Source organism: Sapajus apella, unplaced genomic scaffold (assembly GCF_009761245.1).
Source record: "Sapajus apella isolate SASKATOON/1434 unplaced genomic scaffold, GSC_monkey_1.0 scaffold6, whole genome shotgun sequence".
NCBI lineage: Eukaryota > Metazoa > Chordata > Mammalia > Primates > Cebidae > Sapajus > Sapajus apella.
Window position 1 is genome coordinate 13144092 of NW_022436946.1, and position 23924 is coordinate 13168015.

Below are 23924 nucleotides of genomic sequence, written 5' to 3' on the forward strand. Positions count from 1 at the left end.
TGAGGTCCCACCTATACCGATATCCGGGAGCCGGTCAGAAGCCCCCTGCCTGCCTGATGCAAGGCCTTACCAGAGCCCGAAGGTCAGGGTGAACCAGAGTCTTGGATTGCCTCCAGTGCTACTGACAGTGGAGGAAGGATTCCTTTTATGTGTCAGCTTGGCTAGGCTGTGGTATCCAGTGTTTGGTCAAATAGCGTCTAGATGTTGCTGCGAAGACATTTGTAAGATGTATCATCTAATTAGCTGAAGGCCTACAGACCAAAGAGTAAGGTTTCCAGAAGTAGCAACATCAATTCTGCCTCAAGATTGCAACATGGAAACCCTGCCTGAGTTTCCTACCTGCCAGCATGGCCTATAGACTCAGACTACCCCACAATCACCACTTCCTTAAAATCTCACTCTCTTATGGGTTCTGTTTCTCTAGAGAAGTCCAATAGAGTGTCTCCACAAGTTCATTGACAGCAAAGAGTTAATCCTTTTTGCTGTAAAAAATGCAAACTCACATTTTTAACCAATGGAGATTTCTTTCTTTTTTTGTTTCAGTGAAAAACAATCATTCTGTTCACTTATCTGGCAGTGGTGTCCACAAGAAATACATACTTCATCCAACTTTGCTGCTTTTCATTAATTCTCAGCTTTCTATAGTTGTAACACGATGTTGCTCTTTAGCATGTTAGCATGAAAATAAATGCTTATTTTTGAAGAAGTCATCGTAACCCTGACAAACCATCTCTAACTGCAGCATGTGAGGTCTCCTACATCTTAAATGGCTGGTGGATGCACCTCTGGCAACAGTCAATTGCCTGTGGAAACCAGCAAACCAGGGCCAATCACAAACCACAGTTCCACTTGCTCAGCCACTTGTGGAGCCAAACAGATGGAGCCGGAACTTCATTGTTGCTTCTGCTTTTTGCTTTGCTTTGATTTTTAGAAAAGAAAGAAAAATATAAGATGCTGCTCTCTGGGAATCTCAGCAACATGCTGGCACATCAGAGGGCCCCCTCATTCTCAAAGTATCTCTCCTGCCTGGAGCTCACAGAAAGCTTCCTCCTTGGTGGGTTTGAACGTTTATTACTTCTCAGATTCCATATTAAGTGAAGTCTGGTGTGGATGGCTTTCATGCCTCAGTGCGATGCAGTGTTTTATCGTGTTTTGTTTGTGTGTGCGTTTGCTTTTGAGACAGGGTCTCACTGTGTTGCCCAGGCTGTAGTGTAGGGACACAATCAGAGCTCCCTGTAGCCTCGATTTCCTGAGCTCAGGTGATCCTCCTCCCACAGCCTCCTGAGTAGCTGGGACTACAGATGCCCACCACAACGCTTAGCTAATTTTTGGTGTTTTTGCAGAGATGGGGTTTCGCCGTGTTGCCCAGGCTTGCCTTGAACTCCTGAGCTCAAGCCATTTGCTTGCCCTGGCCTCCCAGGTTGCTGGGATTACAGGCGTGAGCCACTCCACCAGGCCTTTAACAGCTTCCTTCACTGGAAGATGTGTTTCTGTTTCTGTTGTTGTTTCAAACCAAATAGCTTTGTTAATTTAGCAAGTTTCCAATGGCGTGGTCCCTACCCACCAGATACTGTGACCACATATTGGAGGCAGACACAAACCACTATACAGCAACAAGAGAACATGTGTCTAAAATAAATTTCTAACAATGTATCTTTTAATAGTTACACTCATACTTTATTTTGACAAAGTTAAGATAGAAAAATATCATAATGTGAATATAGCAGTTGCTCTTTTGGTAACGTGGTTGGGGATATGCAGTGCAACTTGAAAGGGATTGCTTTACAGGTGGCCCTCTTCTGACTGGGTTTCAGTTAATTCTGAATTATATTCCAGCCATTGCATTTGCTTGAAAGAATATTGGACACAGTGAAAAAGAGAATAGGTTTGGCATTCAATAATAAATATTATAAAGCAATGAACCAAAACAACTTTCAAAATAATTACTAAAAGCAAACTTTAGACTTCATGATTAACGCTAAGAACTCATATTTTCAAAATAGCTTTAACAGTTTCTATCACCATATAATAGAATAGTTGGACACTTATTTTAAAAAACAAGTGAGTAGAATCTGAGTAAATACGGTATTTCAGATGACTATACACAGTAAACATCAATTCAGTATATTTATATATCATTTCAGCAATATACTCTTTGCCCGCTTGGCGATAAAAACTAGTTCTGTCATCAAAAATGCATCCCTGAATGTCATCTTTGAACTTACTAAGCACTGTCTCATTTCTACACTCCATCTTTGGAGGGGGTGGCTTAGGGACTCTTGGTACATGCAGATATTTAGTTATGGCTATAATGACAAAAAATAAATGTGCCAGGAGTCTGAAGCAGAAACCGTTGCCTTACTTTGTTAAGTACCTTCACATTCTTTTGTCTCTGTGATGCCTCAGGTGAAGTCACACTAAATAATTCACACAGGTGCTAAATTTGTGGCTACCTGTCAGTACCTTTCAGCCTCTTTCTTTTCTTCCCTTTCCCGTTCCGCAAAGAATAAAACGGGGAGGCCTCTCATGAAAACATGTCATTCTAACATATAAAATAAGTGTATGCACAAGGTACCTACTCTCCTTCTCAAGGACTGGGTAACTCCTCGTTTTCTATCAAATAATCCTTCTTCATATACCTGGTTCCCCTAACCAACCTCCACACCTCGAGGTAAGCATCTTTTAATGACCTCCTGCTCCCTTCTTCACAGCTCCCAGCCACCAGCAGGACTCCTCGGGGGCCACGCCTGGCCTCTTGCCCACTTGGGCCACCTGCCGCCTCCGCACCTTCTGACCGGCCATTTCCTCCCTCCCCGGGCAGCTCCTCCATCACGAACGGCAGCTGGTCTCCACTTAGCTGCGCCTCTTCTCCCCGGGGCTGGGCCTCCAGGTCCTCATAATTGCTTTGTTTTCTGGTCTCCATGAACTTGGCCACACAGTAAATGATGGAGCCCAGGGTGTTCACCACCACGCCAGCAATAAACAGAGAGGTGGGCTCCACGTCGCTGAAGGCCACCATGCCCACCGTGATGGTGGCAATACTCTTCACCACGCCCACGAAGCTGGTGGTCACTGCTGAGTTGATGTAGGTGCAGTGCAGCGTGGTAAAGTTCATGGCGCAGCCGATCAGGATACAGGCCACGAAGATGCAGACCATGGCCGGGTCCTTCCAGCCCGGGAAGGTCCAGGCGTGGATGGAGTCGGTGCTGGCAAAGGAGCAGATGACCAGCAGCGGGGTTGCGGAGACAGCGATGACATACTGCGCGGTGAGCGGCCCGTGCTCGGTGTCGGCGCTGGCCTTCTGGATGAGCACCAGGTAGGCGGCGTGGACCAGCACCGCCAGCACGCCCGTGACGTACCCGATGGGGTCGCCCGTCAGGTCGCCGGCTCCTGTGGCGCAGGAGGTGGACAGCCGAGCCGGGCGGGAAGGAAAAAGAGAGAAGACAGCAGGTTGGCGTGGGGCGGGGGGACCCACGGAGAAAACGCGTCGGGTAGGGAAAGCAGACTGGGTTCGCGCCCCAGCTCTGCCCACCGGATTCCTGAGTGACAGACCCCAGTCGTACCTCGGCCACCTGAGTCAAATGCGACAGCCAAACTCAGTGTCTAGTGCGCCTTCCCGCCATGTCCCCGGGTCACCCCATCTTCCCCTGTCCACGACAAAGGTCCCGGAGAGCGCACATGCCCTCGGGGAAGGTGGTGTGGCTTTCCCGAGCTGACACGGAAGTCACTCCGGCGCGTGGTACCTGCACCTCCCAGCCCCCGCCCCGTGGGGCACCAAAGGAAGAGGAAGCCTGAGCCAGTGACCTGTAACCCAGAGCGGGCCAGGCGCTGGGGAGAACGCCTGTCCTGGCCCCCAGTGAAGCTTCCCCCTGCCCCGGCCTCTCGTCTCACTCAGCACCTGGGTCTGCTTCAGGCCTGCAGCTCCCGCGTGGCACCAGCCACTCTGCAGTAGCCCCGGGAGCCTAAGCTTCGCCCCCATCCCCCATCCCCATTCCAGCCCCTCGTGACCCAAGGAAGTTCACGGCCCCCTCCTTCCGGGTCGGTCCAGGCTTGGAGGACTCTAGCTCCCAGGCTCAGGCGGCTCTCCCACCTCTCCCGGAGGATGGGGTGACCGGGGAAGACCAGTGGAGGGGGCTGTGGGAAGAGCGATCCGGGTGAAGCAGGGGTGAGGGTCGGAAGCCAGGACCTTGGGGGCAGGAGGACTTGGGGAGAAGAAAGCCGGAGCGCTGCAAAGGGCTGGCTGGGTCCCGGAAGTCCCTACTGCGAGCTGAGAGACCACTCTCAAAGCTCTCCGCAGCTCTCTGCCTCAGTTTCCCCATCTGGAAGTGAGGGCGTTGCACTCAGTGAACCCCGCGGTCTCTTCCCTGCTGGGCGGGGTGGGTGGGGTCGGCTGGGGTCGGCGCGAGGCCAGCTCACCTGCCAGGGCGGCGCCGCAGGTGGTGATGAGCACGGCCGCCAGCACCCCAGGCGAGGGCGCGCCGTTCTTGAGCACCAGGACGCCGATGAGCATGGTGACCAGGGGCAGGCAGCGCTTGAAGACCACGTACATGGGCAAGCTGAGGCCGCGCAGGGACCAGAGCGTGAGGCTGGACTGCAGCGTGGAGAGCACCGCGACCCCCGCGAAGGAGCGCGCCAGGCTCAGGCCGAAGGGGGGCACGGCGATGAGCCCTAGGCGCCGCAGCAGCTCCAGGCTCAGCGCCGCGGTGGAGCTGGTCAGGCACTGCACCAGGGTCAAGAAGGAGAACTGGTAGCGGCTGATGAGGAACTTGAGCAGGATGTTGAGGGAACCCGAGAAGACCCCGTGCGCGATGGCCACCGAGATGCCCAGCACGCGGCCCCGGCACAGCTGCCGCATCGCGCCGGCCCCGCCGCACCCAGCGGTGGCGGAGCTCCGCGACCTGCGCGCAGGGAGCCGGGAGGAGCCGAGCGAGGGCGGCGGGGGCGCCCGCCCGGCGCGGCGGCGAAGGGCAGGGGGCGCCGGCTCGGCTGCAGAGGGCAGCTCCGGCCAGGCGATCTAGCGGTTCGGCAGCTCCGCGTCCGACTGCCCCACAGCTCCAGGGAGGCAGTGACGAGGGCGGGGGACTCCGAAAAGTGGCAGGGGTGGGGGGGCCGGACTGAGAGGAGTGGCGGGAATCCTAGCGACAGCGATTTGTAAGTGGGTGGTGAGCCGCGATGGGTTGTGTCCCGCGCGGTTTCACCGTCAGGGACGCTCTTCGGAGGGAAGGAGGCGGCTGGGTGCCCCGGGGCGGCTGCCGCAGGGCGGGACGGGGCCTCTTCGGGCTCGGCGCCCCTCTCCCCCAACAGAGCCAGAGGCTCTCGCTTGCCCCTTCTTCCCGGCCGAAGTGCTTGAGTTGGAGAGACCCGGGACACAGCTAAAGATTTTAGAAACAACAGCGCATCAGGATCGAGCGCCGTTTATTGGTCGCAACAAGTGACTGCGCCCCCGGCCCCCTCGCCCCGGCGCTGCAGCAGCTTTTCCACCCACAGTCCCTCCCCGCGCAGCGGCAGGACCTCGTCCCATTGCTCGCCAGGGAAGCTAAAACCGTCGGTGCCGGCGGGCCCCCGAAGCTCCGGATCCCGTCTCTGACGCCCGGGCATCGCAGTAGCAACCCGCGGCCGGGGGCGCTGTCCCGGGGTGCTTCGGTGCCCAGAGGAGGGCCCCTTCCAGTGCCAGGCCACGCGCACCGCTCTCCGCGTGCCTTCCAGAGGGGGTCCTGGGATTATGCGCGCGGCTCCGGGGAAGCTTTCGGGGGGTGCAGTGGTCTCGCACGGGAGCGGAGCCTGGAAGCGGGGATCGTATTCCAATTGAGGCAAATATATAAATAAGCAAACGCGCGGAAACCAAGTCTCTACCGCAAGTAGCCACCACCAGGAACTGAGGAGCTCGGGGGCGAGCTTCCCGAAGCGCGGGCGGCAAGATTGGCTGCGCTCGCAGAGTGGGGGAGTAGAGGGGAAGGGGGCGGGAACCCGGGGCCCCTCATCCTGCAGGTAGACTCCGCGTGGCGCTCTCCGGATCCCAGGGAAGGGATTGCAAAGAACCCTCACCCTGCGGGACCGTCGTGGGTTGCGTTGGGAAGCAGGACAACCGGGAGGCAGAGGGGTGGGGGAGTCACCACCTCTCTGGACCAGGGTACACCTTTGCACCGCAGAACTTGGGAACTGTGTGTTTCCTATTTGACTAGGAGAAAAAGGGAATTCTAATTTTGTGGAGGGAGTAAGGCTTCGGTGATTCTTTATTCAGAATTCATTTCTTTCCCTGGAAAGTAACCTACGGACCTGTAGTTAAATCATCAGCAACGGAGGGTTTCGCTCAGCCGAGGTCACCGTCAAGCGCCAGACAGTTTGGTTTTCAGGCGATCTGAAATGTGTGGCCTTGGCCAGGATTTGGCTGTAAGGGAAAGGTTCGAGATCAATGCTCCCCAGCACCCATGTCGTTCACCGCCAGCCGTTTGTTTCTCTTAGCCCGGGGATCGCAGCCTCCTAACCTTTTAACGCTGCATCACGTTGTCTTCATACACAGGATCCATTTCTCTCAGTTCTTCTGTTTTCTGCCCCTTACTTCCACCTCTGTGCTGAATGCGACACTTCAGCCCAGGTGTTGAAGTCGTGATTTACCGCAACAGGGGAAGAAAAAAAAATTACAGCAGAGATCAGCAGCACCTAGGCAGCCCTTCATTTGGGCCAGCATTTTGGGCTCTGAGTGCTCACTTCGGTGAGCTCGAGAGAGCTCGATGTCAACCAGTCCACCAGCTCGTGTGCCCGGCGCCTAGGAGGTCACCTCCCTGCCCCCGATAGGTGGGCACCCAAGAAAATGTTTGCGAATGGCCCAGGGTACCAACTTTCCAGGAATGGTTGGAAAGCATTATACTGAAACACGTGCTTCCAGTTCTCTGGGGAGCTCTTGGTTTTTGTTGCTAAAACTTGTGGTTACACGCCGCTGACTGTTTAAGTGACTCTATTTTTCTAGAGTTGATGTTATTTAGGAAATAATGAAGTCTGAAGCAGGAGTTCACATTCTGTGTGGTGGTATAACTGTATATTCAAAAATAGTGATTAAAAACTCTGAAAATTAACTTTTTAAAGACATCAGCAAATAACAGATTTCTGCTTCTAGAGACCATTCCAATGAAAGTATAACTGCTTTAAGCCATCCTAAGTGCATATTATTAATATAAAAAAGTGGCTGCACAGACCTACTTTTGGAATGATTCATTTCTGCCCGCAATTATAATTGCATCCATTTGTGATACTAACATTAGGTAAAAGATTTGGGGCTGATTCAGCTATCTTACTCTTCTCATTTAGGCAAGACAATTTAGCTTAATATTTGAAACCTACAGTAGCATAAAACAGAATATTTTCTCCACTTCTTTGCATATAATTCTTTTCTATAAGGGTTTTTTTGTTGTTGTTGTTTTTTCAAAAGAACACCTAAACCCCCATCTCCCACAAAACCAGATACTAGATGAGCTCCTTTAAAAAATTGTGAAAAATTAAGAATATCATGTTTAGCAAAGTTAAATTATCAAGATGAACATGAATGTAGATCTCAATAGCTATTTGACCTACTGGTATCAGGGTACCAAGGGTCTAGACTCAAACACATCATCTTTGGAACCACTCAATAAATACTAATGTCATTAAATAAATCTTTTAGTTTATCCATTCATTCAACAAACATACAGTACAGGTATTTTGTGCTAGGTAGTCTGTTAGCCACAGAGGGCTCAAAGATGAACACACTGGCTTCGTCCTTAGCAACAGTGGGATTGTGTGGCAGAAAAGAGGGGAGCACCAGGACAAGTACATCAACTTGACAGCAGTAGCAAAGAAGGCTTCCTGGAGAAGGAAATATGGTCTCTTTGAAATCTTTACTTATTTCATTGTTTTTCATTGTAAAAGTAACACATGCTCATTGTAGTACATAAAAGAAAAGCAAATTTATAAATATGTAAACAAATTTATAAATAAGTAAATCTTATTATAAAATAAGGATAAGTGCTCACCATCCCCAAGCCTACTGCACAGAGCTTGCTGTGCTCGGTGTGGAACCTTTCAGTCTTTTTTGCATCTGTGTTTATACACACACAAACTCCTCCTTTAAAAAAACAACAAAACTAGGATATCATATACATTTGTCTATAATTTCCTACTTTAAAAAGCATATTATGGGCATGAACCTTCTAGATAGTTCCCAGTGATACCTGCTTCCCCATTCACATCCTTATGTTAACTCCTCCCACGCTGTACCAGGGTTGGTCTGTGCAGCTAACAGAACCTGGCAGAAGTGATGGAGTTCACTCCTGACTTTAGGTTATAAAACACTGAGGCTTCCTTCCATCTTGGATGTCCTTTTTCTCTTGTATCACTGAATCTGGGGAAGCCAAATGCCACATTGTAGAGGCATTCTTCCTATGGAGAATCCCATGTGGTGAGTAATTGAGACGGGATTTTGCTCTTGTTGCCCAGGCTGGAGTACAACGTATTGATCTTGGCTCACTGAAACCTCTGCCTCCAGGGTTCAAGCAATTCTCCTGTCTCAGCCTCCTGAGCAGCTGGGACTACAAGTGTGCACCACCACACACAGCTAATTTTTTGTATTTTTAGTAAAGAAGGAGTTTCGCCATGTTAGCCAGACTAGTCTCGAACTCCTGACCTCATGATCCGCCCACCTTGGCTCCCAAAGTGTTGGGATCACAGGCATGAGCCACCACACCCAGCCTTCTTAGTGATTTTTAAGAGCTTTTTGTAAAGTTTGGCTATTAACCATCCACTCTATATATGTTGCCAGCATAATGAAACGAAGTATATCTTTCTGTTATATCCTCTTTTAGCTTTGCTAGTGATGTGCTTTGCAATTTTAGTTTTTGTATGTTGTCAATCTTCTTTAGTTATTTAATGTGACTTTTATTTATTTTATTATTATTATTTTAGATGGAGTTTGCTCTTGTTACCCAGGCTGGAGTGCAACAGCATGATCTCGGCTGTTGTTACCCAGGCTGGAGCCTCCACCTCCTGGATTCAAGTGATTCTCCTGCCTCGGCCTCCCAAGTAGCTGGGATTACAAGCACCTATCACCACGTCTGGCTAATTTTTGTGTTATTAGTACAGACAGGGTTTCACCATGTTGGCCAGGCTGGTCTCGAAGTCCTGGCCTCAGGTGATCCACCTGCCTTGGCCTCCCAAAGTGCTGGGATTACAGATCTGAGCTACTGCCCACAACCTAATGTGACTTTTAAATAATGGGTAAGAATTTACCAAGCCAAGAGCAAGGCACTCCAGGCACATGGACCAGCTGAAAACCTGCATCACTTACATTAGGAATTTGTGAGCATGCTGGTGCTGCGTAAAGATGGGCGGTGCTGCAGACAGAGGCAGGAGCTATCCCTGGAGGACCCTGGCTGCTTGGTGAGTTGTCTTGAATTTTTTCCTATAGGCAGTCTTATAAGCAGAGAAAGGTTTTATACTGAAATTGATGTAATCAGATTGCATTTGAGATCAGTCTCCGGCAGCTGTGTAGAATAAGGTGGCTCTGAGGGCACAGAACTGGAAACAGACACCCCATTTAGGAAGCTGCTGCAATTGTCCAGAGAAAAGCTGATGATGCCTTGAACTGGGGCAACGGTGGTTGGATTGAGGGGAAGAGATAAAGGGAGCGGTGTTTAGGCGCTATCTTTGGTTTCAAAAGATCCATGATAGATCATCATTTGATGTATGCAGAGAAGTGGGAATAAGGGAAGAACCAAGGATGGTGTTTAGGTCTGTAGCTTGACCCAAATGAATCTTTTATAATAGCTTGACTTTTGACAACAAATGAAAAAGCACGTGCAGGAGGAAAAGCTGGGTTAGTGCGCAAGTGAGTTTGTTGGAACAAAACGAGTGCAAAGGCTTGTGGGAAACCCAGGTGGGGAAGGTAGGTGTATAGATTTGGGAGTATTCAGTATAAACATGAAAGTAAAACACATTTAAGTGGATTAGTATACACAAGGAGAAGCCTGTTAAGTAAGAAATTCCAATTCATTTTTGGAAGAGTCAAATTATTACTAAGATACACAGTTAAGAAGTGCCAAAGGCAGAAAGGACAGTTGACTCAGCCTGGATCTCCCTGAACCTGATGGACCTGGTAGGGTCACTAAACTCAGGCTCAGCTTAGCTCTTGAGACTTGGAAACTCAATTCTGTCAAATCTCTCAGGAATAATCAGGATCTACTCACCAGAAGTTCTACACCTTAACTATTTTTCAGTGTGCCAATTTCTGTTATTCCTAAGAAAAGGGGGCTATGTGGCAGGACCACGGGTTTGGATTCAATCATTCCAGATTTCAAATTCGTTTCATTTCTTGGCTACTATGACTCCTGAGAACACTGGCTTCCTTGTCCTGAAAACAAGGAGGACTACCTTGCAGGGATGTTATAGGGATTAAAAGTGATAACATATATAAAGCATCTCACACGGTGCCCTGATCACAGATCCGTAACTGAGTTCCCTTTTCCTCTATCCACTCTTTAGTGCTGTTCTGTCACTGCAGGTGCAGGAGGAGCTTGGGGGAGGCAGATAAAAGCTGAGCTCAGCAGCCAGGGGACAAATGCTGATTTCCCAACCTGGAAAGAATGACTGGTCATCCTCTAAAGTCCAAAAGCTGCTTAGCTTGTGAGTTACCAAGAATTCAAAAATCTTGCACATTGTCATTTAGGAAAGAATCCAGGTTTGCTCCTTAGAGTTCTCCAATTCTAGTTCTAAGGAACCAACTGGATAAGGGATAAGCATTCATCCACTCTCATTGACAGACTCCAAGAACCTGAGTGATATATCATGAAGCCAGTGTTCTAACATCCCTGGAATAGAGGGAAAAAAATAAAACAAGGGAGAGGTTAGTTTTTAAATTACAAGTTTTTGTTTTAAAAGATACATGATAGATCATTTTGTTAATAAAATCTCTTGCGTTCTATAAAGAAAAGAAAAAATTTCATTAAAAATATTATCTGGGTTAGATATATTTGAGACAAAGTGTCACTCTGTCACCCAGGCCAGAATGCCATAGCCTGGGTCACTGCAGCCTCAACCTCCCAGGCTCAAGTGATCCTCCTGCCTTAGCCTCCCAAGTATCTGGGACTACAGGGGTATACCACCATGTCTGACTAGGTTGGGTCGGATACTTTTAAAGGTCTATCACAAATTCTGCTGATACAGAGAACACCCATTGTGGACCCACTTCTACTAACCACAGCTTGGTATAACGCCATTAGTTCCTAAAAGGCAAGCAGCAAGAGAAAAGGCTCTGTGAAACTCATCAGTGTGACAGCTCTCAGGATGTGGTTGAGCACCATGTTCATTGCAATATACTTAGGTTAAGCCGTGTCTTCTTTATGGGGTCTCTCAAAAGCAATCTGTATTGCTGATCTAAGAATCAAAAAGAAGCTGAACACTGTGGCCCGTGCCTAGAGTCCCAGGTTACTGGGAGCCTGAAGTGGAAGGATGACTTGAGCCCAGGAGTTCAAGACCAGTTTTGGACAACACAGTGAGGCCCCCTTCTCAAAAAACAGAGAAAGAAATTTTTTTTAAATTTTCCGTGAGACCATTTATTCATTCAACAAATAGTTGCTGAGCCCCTTCTGTGTACCAGACACGGTGCTAGGGCCAGGTCTGGCACTAGGACAGAGTCTGTCCTCTAGGCCATAGGCACTGAACTGTGTAACTGATCAGATTTCCCATTTATGAGGCTAGAAACCTTAGTAGCAACTCTTTGGCCCAGTCAGTGGTAACTGGACAGGACTTTGAGGTATGTATACTCAGGCCCCACTCCTGGCTCTGCTTTCTTTGTTTCCACCTTTTAATTTATGCTGTTTTGTTCTTATATCTTAAGCTGGCTTAAATGTTTTCTGCAACAACAAGGAAATATATAAAGAAGACAATTTACATATATTTTAGTTTATTTTTGCTCTGATTATTACAAGCATATTTTGTTCTTTAAAAAAAGAACTTAAGAATTATAATTGTTGCCATTTATAGCATATCTTATTATATAGGAAATATACGTGTTATGCAAAGTAGTTTGTTTTGCTTTTTCCCTTTTAACCTACTTTTTTTGTTTTTCTTTTTTCAGTTCATCTGCACCTAGAGCTTTTTCAAGAAAACTTAGGGATGTGGCAAGGAGCATGTATAGCAGGACTTAGGGCTGGTTTCAAGGGCAACAGCTAGAAGCCTTAGTAGGACCAAAAACTGCTTGTTCAATTGACAGTTTTGAAAAATTTTGATATTAGAGGAGTGAGAAGACAAAATTATACAGTCATGGGTACAATATCTAAAAATATGTGAATAAATTTTTTTTTTTTAAAGTAAGCTCTTAGCTCACAGCATTCCATGTTCTTAAAGCATGGCACCAGTCCTTGAGAGAATCTCATTCAGTCTATATGTCAAACACTGAGTAGATGCTCAATAAACAGCTACTAAATAAATAAATTAATTAAATGTATTCTAGTGCCATGTTACTGAATCACAGATATATCTATATTATATATAGTACTGTATTCATATATACAATGTAATACAAAGAGAAGTCTTTTGGGGAAGTCATAAAATGATAAATGATCAACAGATATGCTTTATTTTTATTTTTATCCACAGCAGTGATTATATTTTACACCAAAAATGACATAAATTAAAAATGAAATATATCACTATCTATATAAGTATAATCTACTGATCGCCCCTATTTTAATCCGTTTTATGACAGAGACATCTTAATAGATATTACAAGATATAACATAACATTAATTATTCCTTAGAATTTTAAGTAATATGGCTTATGTATCAGGCTTAATGAGTGAGCCAAAGTCCTTATCAGCTCCCTCAAAACTGATTCGAGGGTAAATTTGAAATATTTGAAATCTGAATAACATATAAAATCATAATGTCTATGTTTTCCATAGTTAATTTATTCGCTGTTAAGCGGTTCTTCAGCCAACATCCTCTGTCTCTAACCAGAGTAGTATCTCAAGCAGGAAGAGTAAGACAAGCAGGGTCATATATCTTTATCGTTTCATCCCAAGAACAGTCAGCCACCTATAAAACAAAAATGAAATAAGAAGAAATGTATTTAGATGTACAAAAATTCAAAACCAGCAGTAAAAGCCCAAGTCATTTAGAGTGTCGTAAACCATCCATTAGTAAACATATTTTGAATAAGAAAAACATAGGACTAAGTTTTTGATAAAAGGTCTATTTTCCCTTTTTAAGATACATTTCAGGGATTATTTCCAATTGACTGAGGTTTCCTACAAGAATGTTCCCCACCTTCACCCCATCATCTGAGATAAATGTTGAAAAGATATGTTCCCAGACTGTCGACAAGATGCTGTGCTCAATATTGTGGGAATAGAGAGGAAGATAAAGTAAAGTTCTTGCCTTCAAAAAATGGCTCATTCAAGACTGAGTGTGGAAGGTGCACTAACAGACTCTTAGGGGGACTCTATGATTCCAACTGGGACAGTGTTGGACAACATCACAATGCCATGGCATTCCCACTGGCCCTCTGTAGGAGCCAGACATAAAAGACAAGGACATTCACATCTACAAAGCCATAGGGAAACATAAAGGGAAGAAAGTCCACGGTGTTCAGGAACTATGCATTAAAAACTTAGTGAGTGTAGCAATGTCTCAGGGTATAAAATTAATAGATGAAAATCAATTGTATTTCTGTATACTAGTTTTTTAATAGAAATGGATGAGGCTGTTTTTGTTTTAATCTATGTGGAAATGTACAGGACTTAGCCAAAAGAATCTTGAAAAGAAACAGCAAAGCTGCATGACTTAACATTAGCTGACCTCCAGGCTTAACATGAAACTACTGTAACCAAGACAGTGCAGGATTAGGTAAAGACAAGGAGACGAAAGGAAGAGAACGGAGCTCAGGAACAGGCCCTACACTTGGACCAATGTTTTTCAACCAAGGTACCAAAACAACTCAAGAGCAAAAGGAAAAGTCTTTTCAATAAACGGTGGTAGAACAATGGAATGCCCAAATGGAAAAAAGTGAATCCTGACTCCAACTTTGCACACAAAAATGAATTTGAGATGGACCATAGACCTAAATATAAAAGCAAGCAGTATAACACTTTTAGAAAAAAAAAAAAAAAACAGGAAAATATATTCTCAATACAGAGGTAAAGAAAGATTTCTTAGGAATACAGAAAGTAATAACAACAAAAATTTGGCAAGTTACTCTCAATCAAAAATAAAACTTTTGCTCATCAAAAGACACTGTTAAGAAAATGAACAGGCAAGACACAGTTATATAAAATATTCATAAAATATACACCTGACAAATAACTGTATCCGGAATACATAAAGAACCAATACAACTCAATAATAAAAGACAAATCAAATAAGAATGATGGGCAAAAGTAAGCACATAAAAAAATGCTCAACATCATTAGGCATGAAGGAAATGCAGATAAAAATGACAATAAGATACCATCATCTACTCACTAGGATGGCTAAAATTAAAGATTGACAACACCAAATGTCAGCAGGGATGAGGAACAGCTGTGACTGCATGTATTGCTGGTAGGGATGTACACGGTACCACCATTTTGGAAAACAATTTGGCCGTTTCTTACCAAGCTAAACACATACTTATTTTTTGACCCAGTAATTCCACTCCCAGATGTTTGTCCAAGAAAAATGAATACATTTGTTTACAAAACTATGTATACAAGAATGTTCATAGCAACTTCATTCACAATAGCAAAAAAATCAAAAACAAGGCTGAGCACAATGGTTCATTCCTGTAATCCCATCACTTTGGGAGACCGAGGTGGGTGGATCATCTCAGGTCAGGAGTTTGAGACCAGCCTGGTGAAACCCTGACTCTACTAAAAATACATGAAATTAGCTGGGTGTGGTGGTGCCCACCTGTAATCCCAGCTATTAGGGGGGCTGAGGTGGGAGAATCGAATGAACCTGGGAGGCACAGGTTGCAGTGAGCTGAGATAGTGACACTGTACTCCAGCCTGGGCGACAGAGTAAAACTCTGTCTCAAAAACAGAAAAGAAAAGAAAAGCCTTCTGCCGCAGGATTTTGACGTGCACCCGTGAGATTTGGGTCTTTTCCTAAGTCGGTGCTCACCAAAGAGAAAGCCATGTTCAGTTCGAGTGCCAAGATCGTGAAGCCCAATGGTGAGAAGCCAGAGGAGTGGAGTCTGGCATTTCCCAGGCTCTTCTGGAGCTGGAGATGAACTCAGGCCTCAAGGCTCAGCTCAGGGAGCTGAATATTATGGCAGCCAAGGAAACTGAAGTTGGTGGTGGCTGGAAAGCTATTATAATCTTTGTTCCCATTCCTCAACTAAAATCTTTCCAGAAAATCCAAGTCTGGCTAGTACGCGAATTGGAGAAAATGTTCAGTGGGAAGCATGTTGTCTTTATCGCTCAGAGGAGAATTCTGCCTAAGCCAACTCGAAAAAGCTGTACAAAAAATAAGCAAAAGTGTCCCAGAAGCCGTACTCTGACAGCTGTGCATGACGCAATCCTTGAGGACTTGGTCTTCCCAAGCAAAATTGTGGGCAAGAGAATCCACGTGAAACTGGATGGCAGTCGGCTCATAAACATTCATTTGGACAAAGCACAGCAGAACAATGTGGAACACAAGGTTGAAACTTTTTCTGGTGTCTATAAGAAGCAGCTCACAGGCAAGGATGTTTATTTTGAATTCCCAGAGTTTCAATTGTAAATAAAATGACTAAATAATATATTCACAGTTAAAAGAAAAGGAAAATAACCAAAATACCAACTAACAAAAAATCAATAACAAATCGGAGTAAATTCATACAACAGAATGTGCTCAGCAAAACAAAGGGAGGAATTGCTAACAGGCTCAGCACCATGGATGAAGCTCATAGGTAAGAGGTCAGAAACAAGTGAGAACATACAGAAGAGTTCCTTATAGAGAAGTCTAAGACAGGCAAAACTCATCTAAGGTTAAAAAAATCAGAACAATGTTACTCCACTCACATGGAGGGAGGGGTGTGGATGGGGAGATTGGAAAGGCATAAAAAGGAAACTGGGAGAAAGATCAAATAATTGGGATGTTGTGATCAAATAATTGGGATCTGTCAAAAATGTCTAAGATTTGTAAATTTCAATATATGTTAATTATACCTTAAAATAGTAAAAATAATGTTAACGATAACAACTAAACAGGAGGTGCGAGTACAGGAATAAATAAAATAAGAACGTTGATAGTTGCTCAAGCTAAGTAATGAAGTTCATTATCCTATTGTGTTACTTTGTATGTTTTCCACAATTAAAAAAGAAAAAAGAAAAAAATGTAGAAAAAAGAGAAGAAAAAATATGAAAGATGAAGTAGCAAGAGAGAGATTTTGACCAAAACTACTTGCACTCCATTTCCCATTCTTTCATGGTTATTACAAAGGCTGAAAATTACACAAGAGAACCCCCGTTTTGACTAATGTAATTTCTTAGCTATCACTAAGTTTGAATACAAGAACCATTCAAATTAATCAGAGTAATACTAACTCCTTATCATTGACTAGCAATGTTCTGAGATCAGAATCCAAATTACAGAGAGCATTAGAAACTTTTTAGTCAAAAAATTTAAAAACCACACTCTTCAACATCTGGTTGCTGCCCACTTCTTCATTTCTCATTGTACCAGGCTCACACCTCAAATCCAAGTATGCTGTTCATGCCTCTTTGTTCTTGTTCCTTTACTGATCCCTTCCCCTTAACAACTCTTTTCCTTCCTTTTCTGTCTGCTCCTCTGTCCCCTCTTGCTCTGCCAGAGATGTCTCTCTTTTTAAGAATCAGTTTAGGCATCACCACCTCTACGAAGCCATTCATAGTACCCATAATACTTGATTGTACGTATTTTACCCACTGAAGACAAAGAGTTGTCTTCAGCTCTTTGAGGGCATGGACCATGTCTTCTTAGAACATAACTCAATGAATATTAGTTCAACAAATTAATTTTATAGATTAAGATTTCAGGGATTAACTCTGTTCTCACGTTCACACTAGAGTAGGAGAGCCACAACCAGAATCTAAACCTGTTGAATGTATCCACTAAAAACAGTGCCTCGTAGAAAAGGCAAAATGAAAATCATTATTTGCCTAATCTCGCAGTTTTAAGTTTTTATACCATGGGACACAAAGATCATTATATTAAATTATACCTGTCTCATCTATGCATATTTTTTCAAGGGTTGGGCCTTTCCACATGTTAAACATCAACTACTAGAGAGAAGAGAATCAGAGAAATAATACTTAGGTTTCTAGTGCAAGGTATCTATAAATTGTGTTTCCACAACCTTATTCAGCACTCTTCAATCCAGATTCTTATTTACTCAGGACTCATAATAACTACCAAATGTCAAGGCCACTGATTCAGCAAATGTTCATAAATCTATACTTAATTGGTAATATAAGCTAGATCTAAAACTGCAATGATATAAAATTATGAATAGATTAATTCAAATTGATGCAAATAACATTTCTCTATTTGTTAATTAAACCCTATCTGGCTCTACAAATTTAAACAAGCTAACAATTAAGAAAATAATAATAACAAGGTAAGAAAAAAAAAAAGCACTTCATTAACAAAGAGGCTCCAGATTCTCCAAGGTTGCCACTATAGGAACTTCCTGGTAAGGAAAAACTTGTTGTGCCATGTGGTCCCCAAGGGACCTCTTAGTCACTATCATCACCACTGCACTGGCTTCTGGTAGCACTGCTTCCCCTCTAATTCCAGAGCTGAAAGTAAACACGGGTTCTTTCTTAATGCTCCATGGCACCTGTCTGTGGTCAGCCTAAGAGACATTTAAAAAAGACTGTACTAAAAATAAGGGCTAACAAAAAGACACACATTAAAAAAAAAGACTTTGTTAAAAAAAAAAAGTGTTAACAGAAAAAGTAAGTAATGAAAATGGCATGAAAATAAATAATCTGCTTTATAGGATGAGGGACACTCGTTCTTTAGCTTGTCAAACAAAGACGCATCTTTCCTGGCTCCCAGACTGCTTCCTCATGACAAAAGCTTCCCCTCCCATCCCCAAGAATGCATGCCTGCCCCTGAAGACTCCTTCAAGGCCAGCCTCAGGATACAGAATGAGAAAGATGATGATAGGAATCTCCTTTCCCACCTAACCAAGATTCTCTTTCTCAGTTTCAGTCCCTTATATGTGAACCCACTTCTTTGCCCATTATCTTGTTATCAGAAAAACTGTGAAAGACTGAAACCAGAAACAAGATGAGTAAGTGTCCTTTCAGGGGGAGGCTGGCATTCTTTTAGGGACCATATGGTTTACCTGCTTCTACAGAGCTCTGTGCATTTCACTTTCTGACTAGATTACTTTACAACTCTGCAGATTACAGAAAACCGACAGCAATGCAAATGATTCCCATCCATTAAAGTTGCAAGGGAATGCTGTCTTCTAGAGATGCAACTGATGCCACCCCCAACTCCTGCAAGAGATGACTCCAAACTTTAGGTCTTATTTCCCTGTGGATAGTCCGGTTTTGCACCTATTAGTAAATTCATTTCAGCACTCAATGATTGCCTGTGTCTGTTCTTCAGTTCCTTTAAGCTAGCTGTAAAATCTTTGAGTTACATAAACGAGTTAACTAAAATCTTTGATACATCTTCATACTATGAGAGTCATGTCACCACTTTGAAAATTATCCTTTAACATGGTCACATACGGGGATTCAGTTTACTATGTCAAGGGGGTAACCATTATTTCAACGAAACATAATAACTCTTGCTTTCTTATAGGACATACACAGTGAGTAACAGAAAAACCGCTTCATTAACAGAACAAACATTATGAAATGGGGAAAAGGGGCAGATAATTATACTTAAAAAAGAGGCTGAGAATAACTGCTAAAATTGAATATGAAATTAAAGGCAAATAATTATATAAGATACACAGATATGATCAATTTAGCAGCTCATCAGAGGATATAAAAGTTTTTTCTAGTACTTGACTATAAGAGAAATATATAATAGGCCCCTATTACAAAAATTACTCAGTGCCAACAGAACAGCTTTATAAAAAAATATATCTTACTTCATATGGCTGTGAAAAACCCAACATCTCAACTCTCTGGTAGACCAAAGGCATACATTAAACTATATTTAGTTTAACGGAGGCAATTCTACAAAGTGGTTGTTCTCAAGCTTTAGTGTGCATGAGAATCACCTGGCAGTCACACAGACTGGTCCCCATCTCCCTTGCCTCAGGCTTCCAAGGGGATCTTGGTTCCACACTGGGCTGATATACAGCCTGGGGTCTTGAAGCCAAGGTCTACAGATAGGCTTCAGAAAGTCCATACATGCAACATTTTGTGTATATTTCATTCTGGTGAGAAGGGAGAGAGAATCCATAATTTTCTTCAGATTCTCAACCTCTGACCCCAAACATGAATCCAGAGTATTCTTCAGCTAGGCATTGTAATCGTCTGCGGCCCTTTCCAAAATTCAGCTAGAACTGAGGACCTCTGATAAAGAGTATGACATGTATCAATTTTTTAACTGGGTTTTGTCATGTGAACTAAGATGAGATACTTGTGCAAGAATTTTTTTGTTGTTGACTAAAATAAATTCAAAACTTGGCCGGATTGAAATATTCTTCTTAAGGAAGAATTCTCTTCCTTTCCTGAGGAGAAAGAATAAGAATATGCCACTAATATAATGGAAAACACCTTGTGCCATATTTTTACATTTTTATTTAAAATTTAAGAATCAAATCTGATAGGTTAACATGAGATAGGAGGAGAGAGAATTGGGAGGAGGACTTAGAGGTAACATGATTGAACTATCTTTAAACAAAAACCCAAGTCCTCCCTGAAGCATTCCTAAATCAAAAGTTTATGTAGCATCCTGGTCCTACTCTACATAAGCCAGGATCCAGAATTTCTGCTGAAAGACATGAGAAAATTTTATTAATCATTTAAGCTATGGTTAATGACAATATTTTTATTTACTTTCCTTGAGACTTGTACCCTGCTGAGTTCTAAATGGGCTGAGGTGGTTTATAGATTAAACCGCAAAGCCAAATAAAGATTAAAAAAAAAAAACAAAAAACTCCAAAAAACAAAATCTGTACTAAAGGGAACAAATGGAGCAGAGGATTTCAAGCGTCAGAGCTGAGCACATTGTAATACCGGCAAAATAACTTAGGCTCTATGCTTTATAACAATGAACGAGGAAGCAAAAGCATGCTAGGTAATATAGTTCTGTTTTCCAATAACATTCATGTATGTTTGTAAAAGCTAAACCTCAAAATAATTTTTTATTAAGAGTCAGGAACTGTATCTTGATTAAATCTGTAAATCCATATTCCTTGTGTTCTATATACAGTACACCTTTGATAAATGCTTGTTGACTAATCCATGTGTGAGCCATAGTGTCCTGCAAGACTCTGTTGAGCAGAGTGAGCCTCTCACATAATAAAAAGCATCCAATTAGGTGTGAGGTCAGAGATTGGGGTAAAAGCAACAAGTTTTATGGGATATGGAACATATATATTTTTTGTTTGTTTTTAATTTCAGGAATGTTATTTAGAGAAGTTTCACAGGGAGCTTTCCTTTGTGTCCTAGGAACTGTTTGTCAAATATTCCTCAGCATTACAAAGCTATCTAAAAGATAATCCATGTATACATCTATTCATCCACTTATTCAACAAACTCTTATTATGAACCCCCCCCCCGTGTCAGAAATATGTACAAGTTATGAAAATAAACATAATGGTCCTGGGTCTCTGGCCCCACAGATCTTAATCATAATGAAGAGACAGGTAAGCAAAGAGACACCTATCCTGCAGAGTAATATGTACAATGATCGAAGAATTATGGGGGTCCCATAAAAGCAGGCAAGGGGCCATTCTAATGGAATGTGAGGGAAGTGCCCACTTTCAGGAGGAAGTAATATCTAAGCTGAGGCTTAAAGGAGGAGCCTGCCAGACAGTATTTGTTGCTGTTTTTGGGTCAGGGGCACAATGGAAAAAAGGAAAATGTTCTAGGCAGTGGGATACATCAGGATAAATGAAGAACTAAGAGTTTTAGTTTTAAGGCAATTTAAATGTTTTAATTGCATTATAACTCCTCTGATGAAATTCAATCTTTCAAAAGGTGGCTTTTTTTTTTTTCTTTTTTTTTCTGAATCCCATGTAGGGTTTCTTGAAGGCCGAGGCATCTCTTGTTTGACCCTCTGCCCTAGCAGTATGAGTGTGCATATGGACACTGAAGGGCAGAAGTCTCCAGGCTCTACTGCTTCTGCCCAAGCATATATAAGTGGAAAATTTATTCCTTAACTCACAAGCCCCCACTATGGTACGTTTCATACCTATGGCCTTCTGAATTTCCTTTAAGACCGAAATGCTAGTCTTTTCCTAAAAACTCAGAATGAAAATTACCAACATTACAGAAAAAAATGGTTTATCAAATATTATATTTCTTTACTTAAGGTAAAATTTGAAGAGAAATGAATCTTCATTATTATTTTAAAAGATGCTATCTACTAGGGTAGTAAAAAAATAAACTAACAGGGTAAGAGCCCATATAAGTTATATTTTTAATTATTTCATTTTCACTTTAATACAGCAAAATGAGTATTTCTATTGTAAGGATTAGCACACTAAGAAATATGAATTACTTGCTTTGAACTAATGTGCCAGTTTCTTCAGAACATATAATAAAGTTTGAAAAACTGAACAGAAATTTATTTTATGTCAATAATGCCTATTCATTTCTAAACAGAGGTATGCATGGCATATACATCAACACGTCTTCAAACATGGAATGCCAGAGAGCAACTGTATTAAACCAGTATTTCGGCATTTCCTATGTTCAAAATACTGGACTAAATACTACATAAATCCAAAGACAGTAAAGAAGCATGCATTCCCTAAGAAGACTATAATAAAAATTTACCAACGGTAGATCAAATCATATGTACTGTAGAATATCTTCAATAATAATGGTCCCATAAATGTGGATTTTAGAGAAGGAAACATTATAATGGAAATATGATACTTTAAATACATGTGAAATTTAGAAAATGAATTTATATCCCTTAATTTTATCAATTCCCTCCACTTTATTAAAATGTTTACACGTGCAACTGATAAGGTAACTTATCTCAAATATTTTAATGTGATTGTTAGTAATAACCAAGAATTCCAAATGACTCATTAGGAGATTTACTTTATTAAGAAGACTTCCATTTCCTATTTATCATTATACGCTTTTTTTCTTAATTTTGTGGACAACTGCTTTTGCCCTTGGGAAACTTGTTCAATCTACTGTAATTATCTGTATGACATATGGCCTCTTTAGCAAAAATGAGTAGGAGAAACAGGCAGAAAGATATAGACAGAATGAAAAAAAATCACAGTCAATTCTACATTTTGAAAAAGCAGCCAAGACATTATATTGCAGTATATTAAATTTGGGGCTAAAGAAACATATTTTACTTACTCAACCAGCTTACAATAGAAAGTGACAATAGGAGAGAATATGGCTTATTATGATTATCATTATGGAGTTTATGTAAAAGCAAGGAGAGAGAGTTGACCAATAAACTAAAAAAAATTCTTTTCATTAATTCATTCAATATCTATTTAGCACATATGTATCAGGTAGTTTACACTAATCCACTGTGTATCTCCTGGCACTGAAGACAGTTGACACAAAATATTTACTGAAGCAGAGAAGGAAAGAAGAGGAGGAATGAAAGAAGAGAAGAACTTAATTCTGGAGTCAAAAAGGCAGAAATAGTTTCCATAGGCAGAGACAGAGGAGAGCAAGAGAAATGGGTGAAAACATGGAGAGGACAAATAACAAAATGTAATTGTTCTGCAACAGAGAATTACATAGGATGGTGAGAACTAAAATTAAAAAGGAAAACAGATTATATTGAATCTTGAAAGCCAGACTAAAAGTTCAGACTCTACACTGAAGGGAATGAATGGGCTTCCTCCTGAAGGTTTATGAGCAAAGGTGACAATGATAAAAACGACAATTTAGCTGGATTGATCTGCAAATTAAAACTAGTATAGTATGCCAGGAGGCTAATGATCTGAGTGGTTTAAAAGCATCACAGGAGTGATTGACCTTGAATTCCAAAGAGAGAAAGATAGGTTAGGAGGCAAATAAAGCAGCATCTGTATTGGATGACAAATGCCTTAAAAAAGAGACAGCAATAGGAAAAATGTATTCTGTTGCAGGAACATGATATGTCTGTTCATTTATTCCAGTCTTTTTTCAAAGGTCTCTTAGCAAAGTTACATAATTTTCTTATCTAGAGTCCTGTATATTTTTAATTTTTATTCTTTTGGAATCCTACACCCACACACACACACATGCACGCGCACGCACGCGCGCGCGCGCACACATACACACACACAGTTTTTGTTGCCGTGTAAACGTAATTTTTCCCATTTTATTTTCTAACGGATAATTGTTATACCTATAGGGTATTCAATGTTGTATATTTATTTTAACTGACTTTCTCATTGGACTCTCTTATTATTTTAAGTAATATTATTATTAAAAATTATTACTTTTAAAGTTGATATATTTAATACTTAGATTATTCAATTTGACAATCATTTGAAGTACAAATGACAATAAAATGTTCTACCTTTAAAAAATTTACTCCATTTTGTTTTCTCCTATTACTAACTGGCCACACAATTTTTAGAACCATGTTGATTTACAGTGGTGATAATGGTAGTTTTCATCTTGCTCCTACCCTTAATGTATTTCAGGTCAAGCACTAACAAAATCAGATTTGCATTATGGAAACCTCTCTCTGGGAGCAACATGGAGAATCGACAGGATGATGGAAAAAGTCTAGAGACCAGGTTTGAGATTGTTTTCAGTAATCCATGGTAAAGGTACAAATAAGTG

At 42.3% G+C, this 23924-nt stretch overlaps 2 protein-coding genes and 1 pseudogene across 4 annotated transcripts in view; 1 reads left to right on the top strand and 2 right to left on the bottom strand.

Annotated features, from left to right (window-relative positions):
- Positions 1–1639: 1639 nt before the first annotated feature.
- SLC35D3 (solute carrier family 35 member D3) lies at positions 1640–5323 on the bottom strand. Its single transcript, XM_032274666.1, has 2 exons — positions 4417–5323; positions 1640–3390 (listed from the first exon to the last, which is right to left on the bottom strand). Exons 1-2 carry the CDS (start codon positions 4853–4855, stop codon positions 2588–2590), a joined length of 1242 nt encoding a protein of 413 aa, XP_032130557.1. The 5' UTR covers positions 4856–5323; the 3' UTR covers positions 1640–2587.
- A 7250-nt stretch (positions 5324–12573) lies between these two features.
- The window catches only part of PEX7 (peroxisomal biogenesis factor 7), an 86251-nt gene continuing 74900 nt past the window's right edge, over positions 12574–23924 (bottom strand). For all 3 annotated transcript variants that reach the window (XR_004267763.1, XR_004267762.1, XM_032274667.1), the window contains one exon: positions 12574–13062. Coding sequence is in view for 1 of the 3 variants with exons in the window: in XM_032274667.1 (XP_032130558.1) it covers positions 12994–13062 (69 nt within the window). In the remaining 2 variants the exon portion in view is untranslated. The remainder of the gene's footprint in view (positions 13063–23924) is intronic.
- LOC116549237 lies at positions 14991–15726 on the top strand (annotated as a pseudogene).

Coding starts and splice junctions, on each gene's coding strand:
- SLC35D3 (XM_032274666.1), bottom strand. CDS start 4,855: ATGCGGCAGCTGTGCCGGGGCCGCGTGCTGGGCATCTCGGTGGCCATC. Junction 3,391..4,416: donor CTGCGGCGCCGCCCTGGCAG/GTGAGCTGGCCT, acceptor CCTGCGCCACAG/GAGCCGGCGACCTGACGGGC.